General features: G+C 46.8%; 1 protein-coding gene and 2 long non-coding RNA genes across 3 annotated transcripts; all 3 read left to right on the top strand.

Moving 5' to 3' along the window:
• The first annotated feature begins 83 nt into the window (after positions 1 to 83).
• On the top strand, positions 84 to 894 carry LOC148217964 (uncharacterized). Its single transcript, XR_015800642.1, has 2 exons — positions 84 to 315; positions 544 to 894. It is a non-coding gene; the product is annotated as an uncharacterized LOC148217964 (long non-coding RNA).
• Positions 895 to 1,012: 118 nt separating this feature from the next.
• Positions 1,013 to 2,678, top strand: LOC148217963 (uncharacterized). Its single transcript, XR_015800643.1, has 2 exons — positions 1,013 to 1,131; positions 1,432 to 2,678. It is a non-coding gene; the product is annotated as an uncharacterized LOC148217963 (long non-coding RNA).
• A 12,726-nt stretch (positions 2,679 to 15,404) lies between these two features.
• Positions 15,405 to 16,714, top strand: LOC148217962 (nucleolar pre-ribosomal-associated protein 1-like). Its single transcript, XM_088158265.1, has 3 exons — positions 15,405 to 15,568; positions 15,662 to 15,778; positions 16,417 to 16,714. Exons 1-3 carry the CDS (start codon positions 15,563 to 15,565, stop codon positions 16,564 to 16,566), a joined length of 273 nt encoding a protein of 90 aa, XP_088014391.1. The 5' UTR covers positions 15,405 to 15,562; the 3' UTR covers positions 16,567 to 16,714.
• The last annotated feature ends 1,321 nt before the right edge of the window (positions 16,715 to 18,035 follow it).

Raw genomic sequence — 18,035 nt, 5'->3', positions numbered from 1 at the left:
TTTTTTTTTTAATTAAAAAGAATTAAAAAGATGCCTTGTATTCCTGGAGTGTTGCATTCTACGTCTGTTGTTTTTCCTGTTAGTCTGGATTCTTGCTTTGATGTTTTTCTTCACTGATTAGATGTCCTGGATATGGTGGATGTCCTGCTCGAGGACAGTGATGGCTTTGATGAAGAAGTTGGGTTCTCTTTAAATGAAGACGTGATCATTTCCCTTCAGTGCTGTTGTCCCTGCTGCATTAGAAGCCAGGAATGAACAAGTCCACGTGGGCCTGGATGCTGATCCCTCTTGCTGGTCCATGACAGCATGTGACAGGTGAGATTTCCAGGTGTCTGATTTAGCAGGAAACTGGTTTGTTCCTTCTTGTGAGGAGGCTCATTGGCTTTGCACGGGCAAAGCCACTCCACGTTTTCCATCTAGGAACAGAGCTGGGGAGCTGTTTTAAAACAGAGTCCCAGAGGTAAACAGCTTGGCTCGGTATTTCTGTGTGGGAATAGAAGAATATCTGTGTCTTCTGATTTTTCTCTCGTCTTTCTTCCACAGGTGTTTTTGTATTCCTGACTTGGGTTTCCATCGGGGACACGTGGCTTGGAGCTCAGGAGCCGGATCTGTTCCTTGCCCACGGCAGATTGGTCTGCACTAGTGCAGGTGAGGAATTACAGGACGGCTTGGGAACTCGGAAACAAGGAGAAGCAAGTCTTATGTGTCTTTGCAAAAAGATTTGGCTACCACAGGGCATTAATTCAGGGAGTTAAGACTTCATCTTTAACGTTCTGTGCTCTGCCAGCATCACTGCGAGCCCTGAAAGCCTCCTGAGCTGTTCTCATACAGACCTATCTTGTTTGGTCAAAAAAAAAATCTTAGTTTAGTTTCGTCCAAGAAATGTTACTACTCTGTGCGAGCTCATGGGGAAGCTTTTATTCGGCATCTCTCAGTGGGACATTGAAAGTCCAACTTCCCATTTCTTGCACAGTGTGAGAGGCAGTATTACTTTCTATCATTTTTATCACAGGCATTTTAAACTTTTTGAGGAACCGGCAGGACTGTTTGTGTGGAGGCGTGCGGTTCACAGCCATCCTCTGTCCAACGTAGGATGGGAAAAAAAGGCTGGAGAGCTTCCTACAAGGGGCTGTAAGTGCAAATGACCAGGAGCCCGGGGTTTAGTCATGATGATTTAGTATTTCTTAAAAGACTCTGATTGATTTCATGATGCCAAAACCAGTATGGATAGAAGACTGAAGTCAGGAATCACGATGGTCTCCTTGGGTTTAAAAAGCTTTAATGGTGTTTCAAGACATTTGTATGAGACCTGGTTTGTTTTTTCTTACCCTTTTATTCAATCAAAAAAAAAAAAAAAAAAAAAAAAAGCCTTGATCCATCACTGCTGCTGTGATGTGTGACTAATGCCTGTCCTCCCTCCACGTGGAACAGGTGAGAGGTGGAACTGAAGCCCAAAGAGTTTTCTGCCCACTGATAATACGTGAGTCATATTGGGAATTCTCTGCAGAATGGCAACAGTTGTTCTTGAATGTGGCCATGAGGGGAGTGGAACATGGCAGCCCGGGTCTGAGAAGGTGCAGTGCCAGAAGGAGAAGCTTTGAAATGTTAAATCAGGATTGATTCAGGTGACTCGCGACCGCGTGCTGTGCCCAGGGCCTTGGTAGAAATACTGTGCAGGGAAAAGCCAGAGCTGCCTGTGCTATGAGCTGAATTTTTTATTGGGGGGGGGGGGGGGGGGGGGGTGAAATAAGAATGAGGTGCAAATGAGGGAATTGCTTGTGTGTGTGAATATTCTTGTCCTAAAGGAGCGCTGCCCGGTGCTCCTCCCTTGCTGTGCCCCTCTCCTGGTGAGCCTCTGTCCTGCTGGCCGTGCCTCTCTGTCTCCGTGGCTGTGCTGCTCCTTGCCCGTCTTTGCCCGCCCCGCACGGGCTGTGCTCGCTTCCTCTCTGGCTCCTGGGTTCCCTCTTTGTCATGGTACCCCTCAGTCCTTGCTGTGTGTTTGGCACTCTCTGTCTTTTCTCCGTCCTTCTCTGTGCCTCTGTGGTGCTCCCTGTGCCGTTGTTTCCCGTGGGATCCTTGTGTCCCGGTCACTGTCTGTCCTAGGGTGATGTTATGGTGTTTCTATCTCCAATCATGTGTCCTGATTATGTTTGGTATTATGTCCTGTGCTTCCAGGACTGACTCTGAGAGTGAAGCTTTGTTTTGTCTTGTTATCAGCCGGCTCACCTCCCCCATGGTCTATGTTTAGGAGAGGTTTTAGCTCGGTTTGCTTGCTTGCTTGCTTGCCTGCTTGCTTGCCTGCTTGCTCGCTTCTGCCTCTTTTTCTTTCCTTCGCTTTGCCCTTGCTTTTTTCTTATTAGTTAGTTCAGCTAGGCAGTCCAACTTTTTCCCTGGACTGTTTTCTCTTCCACCCCGTCCCCTCCCTCTCCTGGATACCATCTGAACCTGTTCCGGACGGGGACCTGGGAAACCCCAAGAAACACCGGGAGTCTACACTCTGTCACCTGCAGCAGCCATTCCCAAGCGCCAGAGACTGATAACTGGGCGACCACTCGCCAGAGAGACTGAACTCGTCATCCCTTCAGAACGGTGAAAGAGTTTTTTGTCAGCTGGTGTTGTCTTTTTTCCCTGTGCTGGGGAGTGTCTTGCTTGTTAAATAAAGAGGTTTTTTTCTCCCACTCTTCTCCGAGGAAATTCTTCCCGAACCCGGTGGGGTGGGGGGGAGGAGTCGTGGGGTTTGCTGTCTGGGGGCTCCTTCTGGAGGTTTTCCCCCAAATTTGCCCAAAACCAGGACACTGTCCCTGTTCATTTTTAATCCCTCCCTCTTGTGCTGCCCATCCAGCATGCCAGGGGTTTCTTTTCGTTTTTTGGTTATTTTTCGTTTTCATTTTTCTTCTTCTTTTTTTTTTTTTTAGGGGGGGTTCCATTTCATCGTGCACCTTGATGTTGATTTTCTTCCCTTGTCCTCTCTGCTGCCCCTCCTCCTTTCTGCCCCTTGTCCCCTGTGTCTGCAGGGCTGGGGAGGAACTTCAGCCCTTGTGGGGGTTGCCCTCCCTTTTCTGGTGTCAGCAGAGTCACTTTCTGTGGGATGGACACATGGGAGGGGTTGCAGTCAAGTGCCCTGCTGCTGTCCAGGGCAGTTGGAGTCGTTCTGTGCCTTCTTTGGGGTGAGGAAAAAAGGCTGAGGGGGGCTCCGACGTGGTTTGGGGCACCCCAAGGTCCCTGGGAGAGGGAGCCGGGCTGCGCTGGAGGAGCAGGTGAGTCGGGCATGGGGGGGGGTCATGGTGGGTGCCAGAACATTGAGAGGGAGGGGTGGGTGTAGAATGCATGAAAAACAGAACCTTAAAAAATAGCTAAATATAGTCTAAAAGGAATGTTTTATTGGTTTGTGTTTGGATAGAGGTAGGGTTTTTTAATAGATACTGTAAATAGAAAAGATAAAGAATAAAAATATATAAGCAAATATAAGAAACCAATATATAAATATATTACATTACATTATATTTTGTTATGAAAATAGAAATATATAAATACTTAGACTTTAAAAGGAATGTTTTATTGTTTTTTATTTGGTTAGAGGAGGGTTTTTAATAAATAATATAAATCATATAGGCAAAAATATACAAATATGCAAAAATAGATACTGACATAAAATTATTATAACTATATATGCATATATATATGTAAGTATAAATCTATAGAAATAAATATAAATATAAAATATATGTATGTAGTATGTAATATAAATAATTTATCGATTTTAATATGTTATATTAAATAGTATGTTATAATAGAATGTAAATAGCATATAGTATATTAATATACAAGTAAAAAATACGTTAAATAGTATATAAATATAGAATACACAATATAGACATATAAATCTACAGATATAAATATGAAAACTAAATAAAAAAATATATTCAAATAGAATTTAAAATAATCGAGTTTTTTGTTTCTATTTGGTTAGAGGCAGAGCTTTTAAAGAAATAATATTAAAAACAATGAACCTCCAAATATAGATGGATATAGATAAAATAGAAATAACATTAGTAATATAAATCTATGTATATAATGAATAATAAAATAATATTGTATATATGATAAATAGAATAGCAATTAAATTGAATATATGAAATATGTCTAGATTATGACTAGAAATTAAATATTAAAAAATAGATGATTTCTATATATAAAAGGGTTTTTTTTTTCATTTGGTCAGAGGCAGGGCATTTTTAGTTTGGGTCGGGGTTTTTTTGGGGCGTTCATTGAGAGGATTTTATGACGGGTGGGGACTCTGGTGCTTGGAACTCTCTCCCTTCTCTGGCTGTCCCTGACAGGGCGGCAGTGCCGGGCTGAGTTGGGCGGCAGTGCTGCCGCCGTGTGGACACAGGCGGGTACTGCACCGTGCCCCTCTCAGGATGGCGGAAGGGCCCGCGGGCCGGGACCCAGCCCTGCGGCAGCGCTCAAGATGGCGGCCTCTCTAGGACCCCGGCGGATAGGCGTCTACATAAAACGCCTGCTCGCGCCCGCCGGCGCCCTCACGCCCGCGGCACCGCGGACCGCGCGGCCGTTGTCGGCACGCTCTGACACGTCCGGGAAAATTGTCGGCGAGCGGATCGGCGTCGGCGATGTAACCAGGCATCTTATGCCTACACACCGGGGTCCTGATTTTTTCCCGCCCTTTCTGCCGCCATTTTGGGAAGGTCAGGCGGGGTGCCGCCCGAGCCGCCATTTTGAGAGTCCCGACACGCTCAAGATGGCGGCCTCTCTAGGACCCCGGCGGATAGGCGTCTACATAAAACGCCTGCCCGCACCCGCCGGCGCCCTCACTCCCGCGGCACCGCGAACCGCGCGGCCGTTGTCGGCACGCTCTGAAACATCCGGGAAAATTGGCGGCGAGCAGATGGGCGTCGGCGATGTAATCAGGCATCTTATGCCTACACACCGGGGTCCTGATTTTTTCCCGCCCTTTCTGCCGCCATTTTGGGAAGGTCAGGCGGGGTGCCGCCCGAGCCGCCATTTTGAGAGTGCGGACACACTCAAGATGGCGGCCTCTCTAGGACCCCGGCGGATAGGCGTCTACATAAAACGCCTGCCCGCGCCCGCCGCGCCCTCACGCCCGCGGCACCGCGGACCGCGCGGCCGTTGTCGGCACGCTCTGAAACAACAGGGAAAATTGGCGGCGAGCGGATCGGCGTCGGCGATGTAATCAGGCATCTTATGCCTACACACCGGGGTCCTGATTTTTTCCCGCCCTTTCTGCCGCCATTTTTGGCAGGTCAGCCGGGGTGCCGCCCGAGCCGCCATTTTGAGAGTCCCGACACGCTCAAGATGGCGGCCTCTCTAGGACCCCGGCGGATAGGCGTTTACATAAAACGCCTGTCCGCGTTCGCCGGCATAAAAATAAATATGCATAAATATAAACATAGACATAAACATGCACAAACGTTAACCTGCATAGATATAAACATAAACATAAACATGCAAAACAATAATAATAAATATAAATATAAACATAATTAGAAATAGAAATACAAACATTAATAAAATCAGTGAGAAATGGGGTAAAATCAGTGAGAAATGGGGGGGAAAAGCCATGAAAAATGATGGAAAAATCAGAGAGAAATGGGGGAAAAATCGGTGAGGAATGGGGAAAAAGATCAACGAAAAATTGGGAAAAATCAGTCAGAAGTGGGGGATAAAAATCAGTGAGAAATGGGGGGAAAAGTCGGTGAGAAATGGGGAAAAAATCAGTGATTAATGGGCGGGAAAATGCATGAAAAATGGGGGGAATAATTCAGAGAGAAATGGGGGCAAATATCAGTGAGAAATGGGGGGGAAAATCAGGAAATATCCATGAAAATTGGGGGAAACATCCATGAAAAATGGCGGAAAAAATCAGTGAGAAATGGGGAAAAATGGGGAAAAAGGAGTGATAAATGGGGGGAAAAAATCAGTGAGAAATGGGGAAAAAAGGGGAAAAAATCCACGAAAAATGGGTGGAAAAATCCATGAAAAATCAACGGAAAAATCAGTGAGAAATGGGGAAAACATCATGGTGAAATGGGGAAAAAATCAGAGAGAAATGGGGAAAAATCATTGAAAAATGGGGGATAAAAATCAGTGAGAAATGGGGGGAAAATGGGGAAAAACATCAGTGAGAAATGGGGAAAAAAATCTTTGATAAATTGGGGCAAAAATCATTGAGAAATGGGGAAAAAAATCAGTGAGAAATGGGGAAAATTTGGGAAAAATCCACGAAAATTGCGGGAAAAAATGCTTGAAAAATTGGGGAAAAAAATCCGAGAGAAAATCATCCCGTAATCCCCGAGGAAATCCCCCCGGAACACTCGGGAAAATCCCCCCGGAATTCCTCGTAAAATCACCCCGGATACCCCGGGAAAATCCCTCCGGACTCCCCGAAAAATTCCCCCCGGAATACTCGGGAAAATCCCCCCGGAATCCCCGAGAAAATCCACCCGGAATCCCCTGGAAAATCCACCGGGAATTCCCCGGGAAATTCCTCGCTGAAACCCCTGGAAAATCCCCCCGGAATCCCGGAGAAAATCCCCCCGGAATTCCCCGGGAATATCCCCTCGGAATCCCCGGGAAAATCCTCCCGGAATTCCCGAGAAAATCCCCCGGAATTCCCTGAGGAAATCGCCCCGGAATCCCAGTGAAAATCCCCCCGGAATCCCCGTGAAAATCCCCCCGGAATCCCCGGGAAAATCCCCCAGGAATCCCCTGGAAAATCCCCCAGGTATCCCCGATAAAATCCCCCTGGAATCCCCTGGATAATCCCCATGGAATCCCCTGGAAAATCCCCCAGGAATCCCCGAGAAAATATGCCCGGAATCCCCTGGAAAATCCCCCTGGAATCGCGGGGAAAAATCCCCCCGGATTTCCCGGGAAAAATCCCCCCGGAATCCCCGATAAAATCTCCCCGGAATCCCTGAGAAAATCCCCCCGGAATCCGCGAGAAAATATGCCCAGAATCCCCGATAAAATCCCCCCGGAATCCCCGGGAATATCCCCCAGGAATCCCCGATAAAATCTCCCCGGAATCCCCCAGAAAATCCCCCCGGAATCCCCGACAAAATCCCCCCGGAATTCCCGAGAAAATCCCCCCGGAATCCCCGGAAAATCCCCGCGGAATTCCGGTCCATTTCTGTAGGAGAATAGTTTGTAAGGATAGTGCAGAAGGCACTAGTTGCCAACGAGTTACAGCTGTACTGATTAGCAAGGAGTGGAAACAGCCTTGCCTGCCCAGTGAGGCTGGTTGTTATAAAAGCGTGGGTCAGCTGGCTGCCAGTTTCACTAAGCACAGCTCCAGCTGGAGGTGCAGAGCCTGCTGCAGTGTGGGCTGGAGCCTGCTGGCTGTGCTGCGAGGAGGAAGGGACACGTGGCCGTGCAAGGGATGGACAAGGTGAGAGGATGCTGTGTGTGGGACAGACAGGCTCAGGTGGCTGGGGAAGGGACAGGCTGGGGTTTAGCCAGTCGTACAGAGGAGAGGAGGAGTGGGTGCTGTGTGGAGCTGCCTGTGAGAAAAGGAGTCAGAGTTGCCTCAAAGAAATCTGTGGAGAGAAGGCATGAAAAGTGTGTAATGAAAGACTAATGTTGGTGCCTGTCATGTCTGTCTTGATATAATTGCTACACGTTTTCTCGGAATGCTTGAATTTAGACATAAAATGAAAACTTTATTGTAAGAAAGGAATGCATTTCTCACCAAAGTGGTGTAGGGTGGGGGATCACAACTCCCAGATGGCCTGGAAGCGGAACGGCCACAGGGGTTACTGTAACTGGGCCTCCAGTACCAAAGCCCCAGTGGGTTTAAAGGCTAGAGCTGGGCTGGGATTAGCACGGGCTATGCAGCTGGGCTCATGCACAGGTCTGTCAGCACTCCTACCCGAGGACAGTCCCTCACCTAGGGAGAGATTCTAGGCCTGGAGATGAGGCTGAGTTTGGGAAGGGTGATGAGGACATGGTTAGGGAGGGATGTAAATGCATATCAAAAGACTTAATTTTGAGGGGTGGCAAGCATTAGCTATAAAACAGTAAGTATTTACAGCTAAAGGCTGGAGGTGGGGGCTGTCTGAGGAGGACAGGACTGTTTAAGGCTGAAGTTGGAAGAGAAACCTTGGTGAAGCTTTTGCGTTAGAAACGGCCTCACCTGCCAAATCAGATTTTTGTCTTCAGGATTGCATGAGTGAGGCTGCCACAGCCAAGGAAAAGGTTCAGGTTTGGGAGGCAAAGGCGAGTTAGGCAGGGCTGCAGGGCTGGGGCTTGGCTGTTTCCATACTGCTCAGGGCAGCAAAGGGTAGCTGGCTCACTGGGCCTTGGATCTAGAACTCTTTCTGGAACAAGGTGGAGAGCTGAGGTTCATGCAAGGAAGGGGCCAGGAATTCTTTGTCTGACTGGAAAATGCCAGAGGGGCAGTGTGTGACTCGGATAGGATGATATGTTCGTCTGGCGAGAGTCACAAAAGAATATTTTGGTTTACTGATAACTGGGCAGCTCAGAAGTTACTACTTGACTTAGTTGCTGCTCCCATCTGTTGCACACATAAACAGAGCAAAGCAGACGAATTCTCTCGGAGCCTGAGGTCTTTGACTGGCCCTCCAAAAATGCTGCCCGCTAAAAAACAGACGTGGGGGAGGAAAGTTGTCAGATACAATAGAGCAAGAAAAGGACACGGGCTTCAAAGTGCCCTCCAGCAGACCACGGAAGTGACCTGTCTGGAAGTGAAACCAGCAGTCTGCTTCCCCAGCCTCCTGGAAGCCTCTAACAGCTACACAGGCAGTGAGGGGAGAGAACAATTCAACCTAAAAATAATTTTCAGTAGCGTTCTGCACTGCTGTTAAAAATACTGCAACCAGGGAATGTGGTGTGGTGATAACTATTAGGCCTGTAAGTCTGGTAACTGGGGCTTTTAGCTCAAACATCTCGGTATGGCTACTTTGAGCCTTGTAAAAGCTGCGTTAAGTCCAATTTCTTGGGTAGTTCTACTAGCTCTAGCCTTGCTTTTCATCCCCTCAGTAACAAAGCAACTCCCTCTCGAGAATGTTATTTACTTTCCATATGATGTGCCTACATTGCAAATGTCTTTGGACACATGCGTAAATTTAAGTTTCAAGAAAGCTGTCAAGCTAAAACAAAGGCTTGCCATAATGCAGAAGAAAATGTTTTATGGAAGAACTGAGAGGTCCCTACCTGGGCATAGAATTTGCTATACTAAGGTGTGTTCCAAACGGATCTGCCATCTAAACAAGCAGAAAAATAGTTGGAATGTAGTGAGTTCAATTTAACTATTGCTAGAAATAGGAATTATTAGCAGAGCTTGGAGCATGATATCACTAGCAGCAGTAAGACGCTTTTAGCTTGCTTCTCATAAATTACTTGTAAAAAGCATTTGTACCTAGTGTGTAGCAATTAATATTTCCCCATTTTCTTCCCCCCCGCCCCCCAGTCTCAGGTACTCCTTTTATTTTACCCTTTTCTGTCTTGTAACATCACCTTCCTTTATTTTATTCTATCTTCTGTTCTCAGAACATCGCAGCATCCTCTGTCAATGTGAAAGCATTTGTTCATCCTGTCTTGGAATGGCTGTCAATGTTGCCCTCTTCTGGATCACTTTTTTTTTTTTTTTTTTTTTTTTTTTTTTTTTTTTTTTTTAACAATATGTTGCTAAATGTCAGGAAAATTAATCCACAAACACCAGCGGTTTATGTCCAAAAAGGAAACAGAGGAGTCCTTTTTGCTTTATTCGAATAAAGGGAGAGGCCATGGGACATTCCCCTGGGATCTCTCAAATTTTTGGAGGACGCAGCCTCCTTTTTATCCTATTTTCCCGGCCGCATTTCCCTCTCTCTTTTCCCATTGGCTGAGGTACTTGAGAGGCACAGACTTCCCGGAACGCCTGATACCTGAAATTCCCCTCTAATGTATAACCCTCCCTTTTAATTTTTAATTCTTCTAGAATTCATAGTTTCCCCCCGTTGCTTCTTTCATCTTTCGATATCCAATTTCATTTATCAGCAGCCCTGCAGTTTGTTTGTAAAGGCAAATATCTCTTTCCATTCATCAATCAGTGGAATCCATCCCATTGTTTCTTTTATCTCTCAGTGCTAGCCTTATCTACAGGCTGATCCACAGCTCATTTGTAAAGACAAATTCAACATTCCTCTCAGCTAATAAATGAGAAGTTAGCTGAAAAAAGTAAAAACTGGATTTTTTTTCCGGTGTGTGTCGGACAATACAGTGGAGAGAATTTGCGGGAGGATGATCGAGGATATCCTATTATAATATCGTTCTCGGACATTTTACTATTTTAGATCATCAGTTGTATTCTGAAAGAAATCTATTTTAATGATATGTGTACGTTTGCACGAAGTTATAGTTAAATATAGCTTGCGGCTGGGCTCTTTAATGAATAGGGGTATTTTTGGTTTTAATTCAATATTTTATGCTTGTGGTGTGTAGTGTGCTGATTTATTTTTTAATGTTATTTACTACGTGCGCTTTTGTTTTTGAGTGAAGGTAACTTTCTGGATGGCTTTGTATTTGAGGCAGAATGAATTGAAGTAGGTTTTTAAAACTGATTTTTCATATGTACGATGGGGAGTTTAGTAGGGGCAGCTCTGATGGTGGGGGCTTGGTTGTTAATTTTATCAGACGGCTTTTGTTAGATACAGCTTTTAATTCTGGAAAGTTTTTTTTTCTAATGTCGTGCTTTGAAGGTGGTTTTCGAGGATGTATGGTATAGCTTTATTTTGTTTGTAGATGGTGTATGATAAGGGCTATGGTCTATTTATCTAATGCCATGTTTTTTCATTCAGGTGTTGATAAGGGAGTTCTTGAATGGCGTTTTGTGTTGTTTTTGTTTTTGGTGGGGCGTTGTTTTTAAAGGATACCTTGATATGCATAAATATAAACATAGACACAAACATGCACAAACGTAAACATAAACATATAAACATAAACATAAACATGCAAGACAATAACAATAAATATAAATATAAACATAAATAGAAATAGAAATACAAACATTAAAAAAATCAGTGAGAAATGGGGTAAAATCAGTGAGAAATGGGGGGAAAAGTCGGTGAGAATTGGGGAAAAAATCAGTGATTAATGGGTGGGAAAATGCATGAAAAATGGGGGGAAAAATTCAGAGAGAAATGGGGGCAAATATCAGTGAGAAATGGGGGGGAAAATCAGGAAATATCCATGAAAATTGGGGGAAACATCCATGAAAAATGGGGGAAAAAATCAGTGAGAAATGGGGAAAAATGGGGAAAAAATCCATGAAAAATGAGGGAAATAATCAGTGAGAAACGGAAAAAAATCAATGAGAAATCGGCGAAAATTGAGGACAAAATCAGCGAGAAATGGGGGAAAAATCAGTGGTAAATGGGGGAATAGTCGATGAAAAATGGGGGAATATTCAGTGAGAAATGGGGGGAAAAAATCAGTGAGTAATGGGGGAAAAATGGGGAAAAAATCCATGAGAAATGGGTGGAAAAAATCAGTGAGAAATGGGGAAAAAAATCAGAGAGAAATGGGGAAAAATCAGTCAGAAATGGGTCGAAAAAATCAGTCAGAAATGGGGAAAAAATCGGTGAGAAATGTTGAAAAAATCTTTGATAAATTGGGGAAAAAAAATCATTGAGAAATTGGGGGAAAAAATTTAGTGAGAAATGGGGAAAAATTGGGAAAAAATCCACGAAAATTGCGGGGGAAAAAAATCAGTGAGAAATGGGGGGAAAAATGCATGAAAAATGGGCCGTAAATATCAGTGAGAAATGGGGAAAAAAATCAATGAAAAATGGCGGGAAAAATCAGATCGGTGATCGATAACTAATGCATGCCTATGGATTACATCGGTGATCGATTGATCGCAACTACCGATCGATTACATCGGCGATCGATTGATCGCGAGTACCGATCGATTAGATCGGCGATCGATTGATCGCGCCTGCCGATCGATTAGATCGGCGATCGATTGATCGCGCCTGCCGATCGATTAGATCGGCGATCGATTGCTAATGCCTGCCGATCGATTAGATCGGCGATCGATTGCTAATGCCTGCCGATCGATTAGATCGGCGATCGATTGATCGCGCCTGCCGATCGATTAGATCGGCGATCGATTGATCGCGCCTGCCGATCGATTAGATCGGCGATCGATTGCTAATGCCTGCCGATCGATTAGATCGGCGATCGATTGCCAATGCCTGCCGATCGATTAGATCGGCGATCGATTGCTAATGCCTGCCGATCGATTAGATCGGCGATCGATTGCCAATGCCTGCCGATCGATTAGATCGGCGAACGATTGCCAATGCCTGCCGATCGATTATATCGGCGATCGATTGATCGCGCCTGCCGATCGATTAGATCGGCGATCGATTGATCGCGCCTGCCGATCGATTAGATCGGCGATCGATTGCTAATGCCTGCCGATCGATTAGATCGGCGATCGATTGCCAATGCCTGCCGATCGATTAGATCGGCGATCGATTGCCAATGCCTGCCGATCGATTAGATCGGCGATCGATTGATCGCGCCTGCCGATCGATTAGATCGGCGAACGATTGCCAATGCCTGCCGATCGATTATATCGGCGATCGATTGCCAATGCCTGCCGATCGATTGCTAATGCACACTATTTGCACACTCCTTGCACACCCTTTGCACTCATACAGAGGCAGGAGGTTTCTCAGTTCTGGTCGCGGTTTTTTGGGGCGTTCATTCAGGGGGATTTCCTCAAGGATTGGGACACTCCTTGATTCCATCCCTTGCCTGTCTCCCAAGCGCCACCCTGTGGGCAGAGCGCGGTACTGCGCGCCTGCCTCTCCCAAGATGGCGGCTCGGGTGTCGCTCCCCGACCTTCTAACTCTGGCTGCAAAAGGAGGGTGGCACAGCAAGGAGCCCGCTCGCTCTAGTGGGATGCCTGCGCACGACGCCGACACCGATCCCACGGGTGCGATTTTCGGCGGCGTTTCCAATCGTGCGGACATCTCCTTCAGCCCGCTTCGGCCCGGGGAAGAGGGGCGGGGCCGCCAGCGATGGTCCCGGCGCAGCCCGGGCAGGCTCGGGGCGGAGCCGGGGCTTGGCGAGGCGGGGCACGGAGGTCCCGGGGACGGGACCGGGCGGGGCCGGGGCGGTGCTTTAGGGGCGGTCCCCAGTGGTCCCGGGCGGCACCGGGGGCGGGGCCGGGTGATCCCGGAGCGGTACCGAGCTGTGCTGGGGACGGTGCTGCAGGGGCGGTGCCGGGCCCGCCTCAGGGTGATTGAATGCCCAGAAATCGCCTCCTCTGCCCCGTGCTCACACTGAGCTGCGGGCTGCAGCGTGCTGTCGGAGCTCCGCACACAGCACGGATTTGGGCTTCCCCTCCTCTCAAACCCTCTCCCCCTTCTTCCTCCTCCTCATCTTCCTCTTTTTCCTCTCCCTCCGCCTCGCCCCCCTCCCCGGGCCCCTGACTCCCCCCGGGATCCCCTCCTCCGGAGGCGGCCCTTCCGAACCGACCCCCCCTCCAAGCCCCGGAGCCCGAGACCATTAAGGTAAGCTTTGGAATTGAAATATCAGGATATTCACTCTATCCCACTGGCCTGAAATTTCAGGATTGTACGATTTTTTCTTGAAGCAGTTACCTTTGCTGCAGGATTGTGTGGTCACCAGTCTCCTTTCCTGTGCCTCTTGTTGAAATTTGCTGTCAGATAACCGGCTAGTAACGAAATATTTGACAGAAATCAATGCTGTGAACGGACTTCACTGCAGCAGTTGATGAAAGAGCAAAGAAAATGTCTGTCGTGTTTACGCACCCCCCCGAGGCTGAATGAATTCTGATACTGTAATAAATCAGTGCAGTTGGTGCCTGCAAAGGTCTTGACATTGATCAAGAAGATATTGCTTTGGATTTTTACTTTTTATCAGCGTTTCTTTAATCTGTACTTCAGCACTCTAGCCTTTCATAAGTCTTCTCCGGTTTCCTCTGGCCCTGCAGAGTAGTCCTCTCTGTTATTGTCTGATCCCAGCTTTGATGCAAGGAGTACTTTTTGTCTTGAAAATTAGCATCCCCCTCTGCATATTTAAATTAGTTATTTGACTTTTGAGAAAAAGCTGGCCAGCTCGAAGTCCACCAGACACCAGAGGCTGCTGTTTTTAGCACCTTATTCAAAGAGGACATCCTTTAGTTACCTAAGGAGGGGTAGAGATTTACCCCTAGGAATAAGGAATAAATGCAACCAGACTGTCCTGCCAAGAAAAAATCCAGTTACAGTGACTGAATTCGGGTTTAGTTGCCCTTGATCCTTGCAAGGGATTAAAGGCAGGTTCACTTGGTCTCCCAGCAATGAATGTCTCAACCGAAAGCTGCTCAAAATGTGCCGTTTTTCTGATGGTTTTGGATTCTTTTGCCAGGTGGGAACATGGACTGCTTGACTTGTTCCTGTGTCCACTTTCCACTTCAGTCCTTTGCATTTTCTCTGAAGGGAAAGCAGGAACAGGGAAGTTGGGGCAGTTCCGTCAGCAGAAAGGCTGCTAAGAATAGATGGTAAGGACTTACTTTTCTGCACAGTGCCATGTAACTGAAGGCTCGTTTTTGGATTTCACATTCTGTTCCTGCCCGGTTTTGTGAGAGCTGCAGGTGCATTTCTGTTTCCAGACCCTGCCAAAAATAGTCGCTTATATTATAATGAATCCTTTTTCCTTCATGTTTTCTTGCTTTAAATGAATTCCCCTGTCAGACTGATGTGAGCAGCAGTTATTTTTAGAGCTGCTGGTGTTGTACACGGAGTAACTGTAGAACAAATGAGTTGTGATGGCTTCCTTGTATTTGATGTGTGGAGAGGAGCAAAGGCACAGATTCATCCTGTGTAATTGCAGTCGTCCAACGTAGGTGCCAGGGTCGGGAAGCTGGGCAAGGTTTCCTCTCTTGCTGGGCCTTAGGGGGAGGGAGCTGAACCCTGGTGTCACTCGGATTCCTTCCTCTTCTCCCTCCTCCTTTCTTGCTTGTAGAGCTGGAGCTCGGGGTCACCGAGTTTGGGTGCTCGCAGTCAGGGCCTGAATTTGGAGAGCAGGAAAGCGGGGGGAAGTTTCTAGGCACGTCAAAGCCTGTCTCTAGGGTGTGTGACTTGCTGTCTTCCTCACCACCCCCAGCAACTTGCACTTCTCTCTGGACCTTGCTGTGGTCACAGCCCACTGCTCATTTATGTGACTGTTCATCCCTCTGCCTGATTGCTTTAAGTACAAGTAGCCTGATTCAGGTTTAATTTAGCAATGATTTTCCTCTGTTTCATCGGTAGTTTTCTAAAACTCCCCTACAGGCTATTTTGAAGGTGCTTTTTTCTTTTTTTTTTAACTGCCTGTGATGATAGAAAGCTGTACCGCCCTCTGAAAGCAGTATAACCTGCTTTCCAAAAATTACAGAAGTAGGATTTTTATTGTCCACTATGCAGCTGAAGTCCCCCTAGTGAGCCTCTTGAACTGAGGGTGAGGAGAGCGGCAGATACGACTCCTCATCAACCTGCTCTTCTTTTCGTTCCTAAAAGAAGGAAGCATGAAGGTAACTATAGAAAAAGATCTGCATCCCTCGGGGTTTTGTATTTTAGGTGTTTTGAGGTTTATTTACACACCTCCTCCTTTGTTTCCTGGACAGGTTTTACGTGACAGTGGAGCGTTTGAGTACACGTGGAAGGAGCTTTCAATTTGGCTGGAGCACTTGGATAATACAAAAGAAGACCAGAAGGAAGCAGTGATTCAGTTTTTGGAAAAGGTAACGGTGTTCAAATCAGCTGGATAAAAAAATGCAAAGAATAGTGTTAGTGGAAACTGGAGGTCTTGTTGCTATTGTTGAGAAACCTGTCAAAGACCAGCGAATGAATTCTGAGAAAAGCCTTGTTTGGGATTCTTTATACGGAGGTGGCATCCTTCTTGTGTTCAGTGGGAGGGCAGCCAAATGATTTGTAGGAAAATGAAATCCAAAGAGATCAGCTGTTATTACAGCATTGTCGGTGTAAGGGTAGAGTGGTGTAGGTGTGGGTAGCTTTGATCTCCTCTTTAGGTGCCGACATTATCAGAGCTCAGTAGATGGTGGTCCTTGACAAGGAAAGGTGACACTTGCTGTTTACTCTTCAGGATGTTGAATGCCCAGTGCTTTGCCTCCACTGTGGTCTGCCCAGGTACTCGGTGTGTGGTCGCAGTCTAGGTGCCAAGTTGTGGTGGGTTTTTGTTTTTCCATCAGTGTGGCCTGTAGAGCAGGAACTGTAGACAGAATCCTGCAGAAGTGCTATGGAAGTTGTCCTCATAAAAGCTGCCCAGCTTTCAGCACGTGGTCGTTCTCAGTACCGTGTGGTTCCCCTGCACTTGCCAGCCAGCAGGTGCACTTACCTTTCTCCCCACCTTTGCTGACAGATCCTGCTGAAGCTGGTGACCAACCCCTGTCCCTACACTGACAAGGCAGCAGACCTGGTTCAGGCAGCCAGCACGCTCCAGGTGGCTCTGTTTAAACAGGACTCTGATAACATCAGCATCCCCGTCTCTCACATTGATGGTATGTGGTAACCTGTCAACATCCCAACTCCATGACTTGGGGATACACTTTCTAGCCCTAATCAGCAAACTGGGGATGGATAACTCTGGCAATCCTGTTAAGTAAGGGCCCTCCAGGATTCAGCTCTCCACGTGTTCTTGGTATCAGAAGTCGAAGTGGAATTGCCAAGTTGCCGCTTTACCTCTGAAAGTCATTTCTGCCGTGGCTGTGCCACTTGAACGGTATTTGAAATCTCTCTTCATGCTCTTGCAGCAGCGTTTTTGAACTCAAATGGAAATCTAGCCCTTCTGCCTGGGACTGTTGACAGAGTCATGGAATCCCAGAGTGGTTTGGCCGGCAAGGCTCCTTAAATCTCATCCAGTTCCAGCCCTGCCATGAACAGGGACACCTTTCAGTAGCCCGGGCTGCTCCAAGCCCCAGTGTCCAGCCTGGCTTTGGACACATCCAGGGATCCAGGAGCAGCCACAGCTGCTCCGTGCTGGACAGCAGCATTGAAAGGCAGAGTGAAGGTTCAGCTGTAATTTAGGGGTTGCACTTAAAGTTGTATTGCGTGACAAATGTGGCTTTCATCCTTTTTTTTATTTTTTATTTTTTTTTTTAATTAAAAAGAATTAAAAAGATGCCTTGTATTCCTGGAGTGTTGCATTCTACGTCTGTTGTTTTTCCTGTTAGTCTGGATTCTTGCTTTGATGTTTTTCTTCACTGATTAGATGTCCTGGATATGGTGGATGTCCTGCTCGAGGACAGTGATGGCTTTGATGAAGAAGTTGGGTTCTCTTTAAATGAAGACGTGATCATTTCCCTTCAGTGCTGTTGTCCCTGCTGCATTAGAAGCCAGGAATGAACAAGTCCACGTGGGCCTGGATGCTGATCCCTCTTGCTGGTCCATGACAGCATGTGACAGGTGAGATTTCCAGGTGTCTGATTTAGCAGGAAACTGGTTTGTTCCTTCTTGTGAGGAGGCTCATTGGCTTTGCACGGGCAAAGCCACTCCACGTTTTCCATCTAGGAACAGAGCTGGGGAGCTGTTTTAAAACAGAGTCCCAGAGGTAAACAGCTTGGCTCGGTATTTCTGTGTGGGAATAGAAGAATATCTGTGTCTTCTGATTTTTCTCTCGTCTTTCTTCCACAGGTGTTTTTGTATTCCTGACTTGGGTTTCCATCGGGGACACGTGGCTTGGAGCTCAGGAGCCGGATCTGTTCCTTGCCCACGGCAGATTGGTCTGCACTAGTGCAGGTGAGGAATTACAGGACGGCTTGGGAACTCGGAAACAAGGAGAAGCAAGTCTTATGTGTCTTTGCAAAAAGATTTGGCTACCACAGGGCATTAATTCAGGGAGTTAAGACTTCATCTTTAACGTTCTGTGCTCTGCCAGCATCACTGCGAGCCCTGAAAGCCTCCTGAGCTGTTCTCATACAGACCTATCTTGTTTGGTCAAAAAAAAAATCTTAGTTTAGTTTCGTCCAAGAAATGTTACTA

Source organism: Sturnus vulgaris, unplaced genomic scaffold (genome assembly GCF_052056855.1).
Source record: "Sturnus vulgaris isolate bStuVul1 unplaced genomic scaffold, bStuVul1.hap1 Scaffold_1959, whole genome shotgun sequence".
In the NCBI taxonomy this organism is placed as follows: domain Eukaryota; kingdom Metazoa; phylum Chordata; class Aves; order Passeriformes; family Sturnidae; genus Sturnus; species Sturnus vulgaris.
Note: the sequence above shows the minus strand (reverse complement) of the source record. Positions and strands in the feature narration are given on the sequence as shown.

Coding starts and splice junctions, on each gene's coding strand:
- LOC148217962 (XM_088158265.1), top strand. Junction 15,779..16,416: donor TGATTCAGTTTTTGGAAAAG/GTAACGGTGTTC, acceptor CTTTGCTGACAG/ATCCTGCTGAAGCTGGTGAC.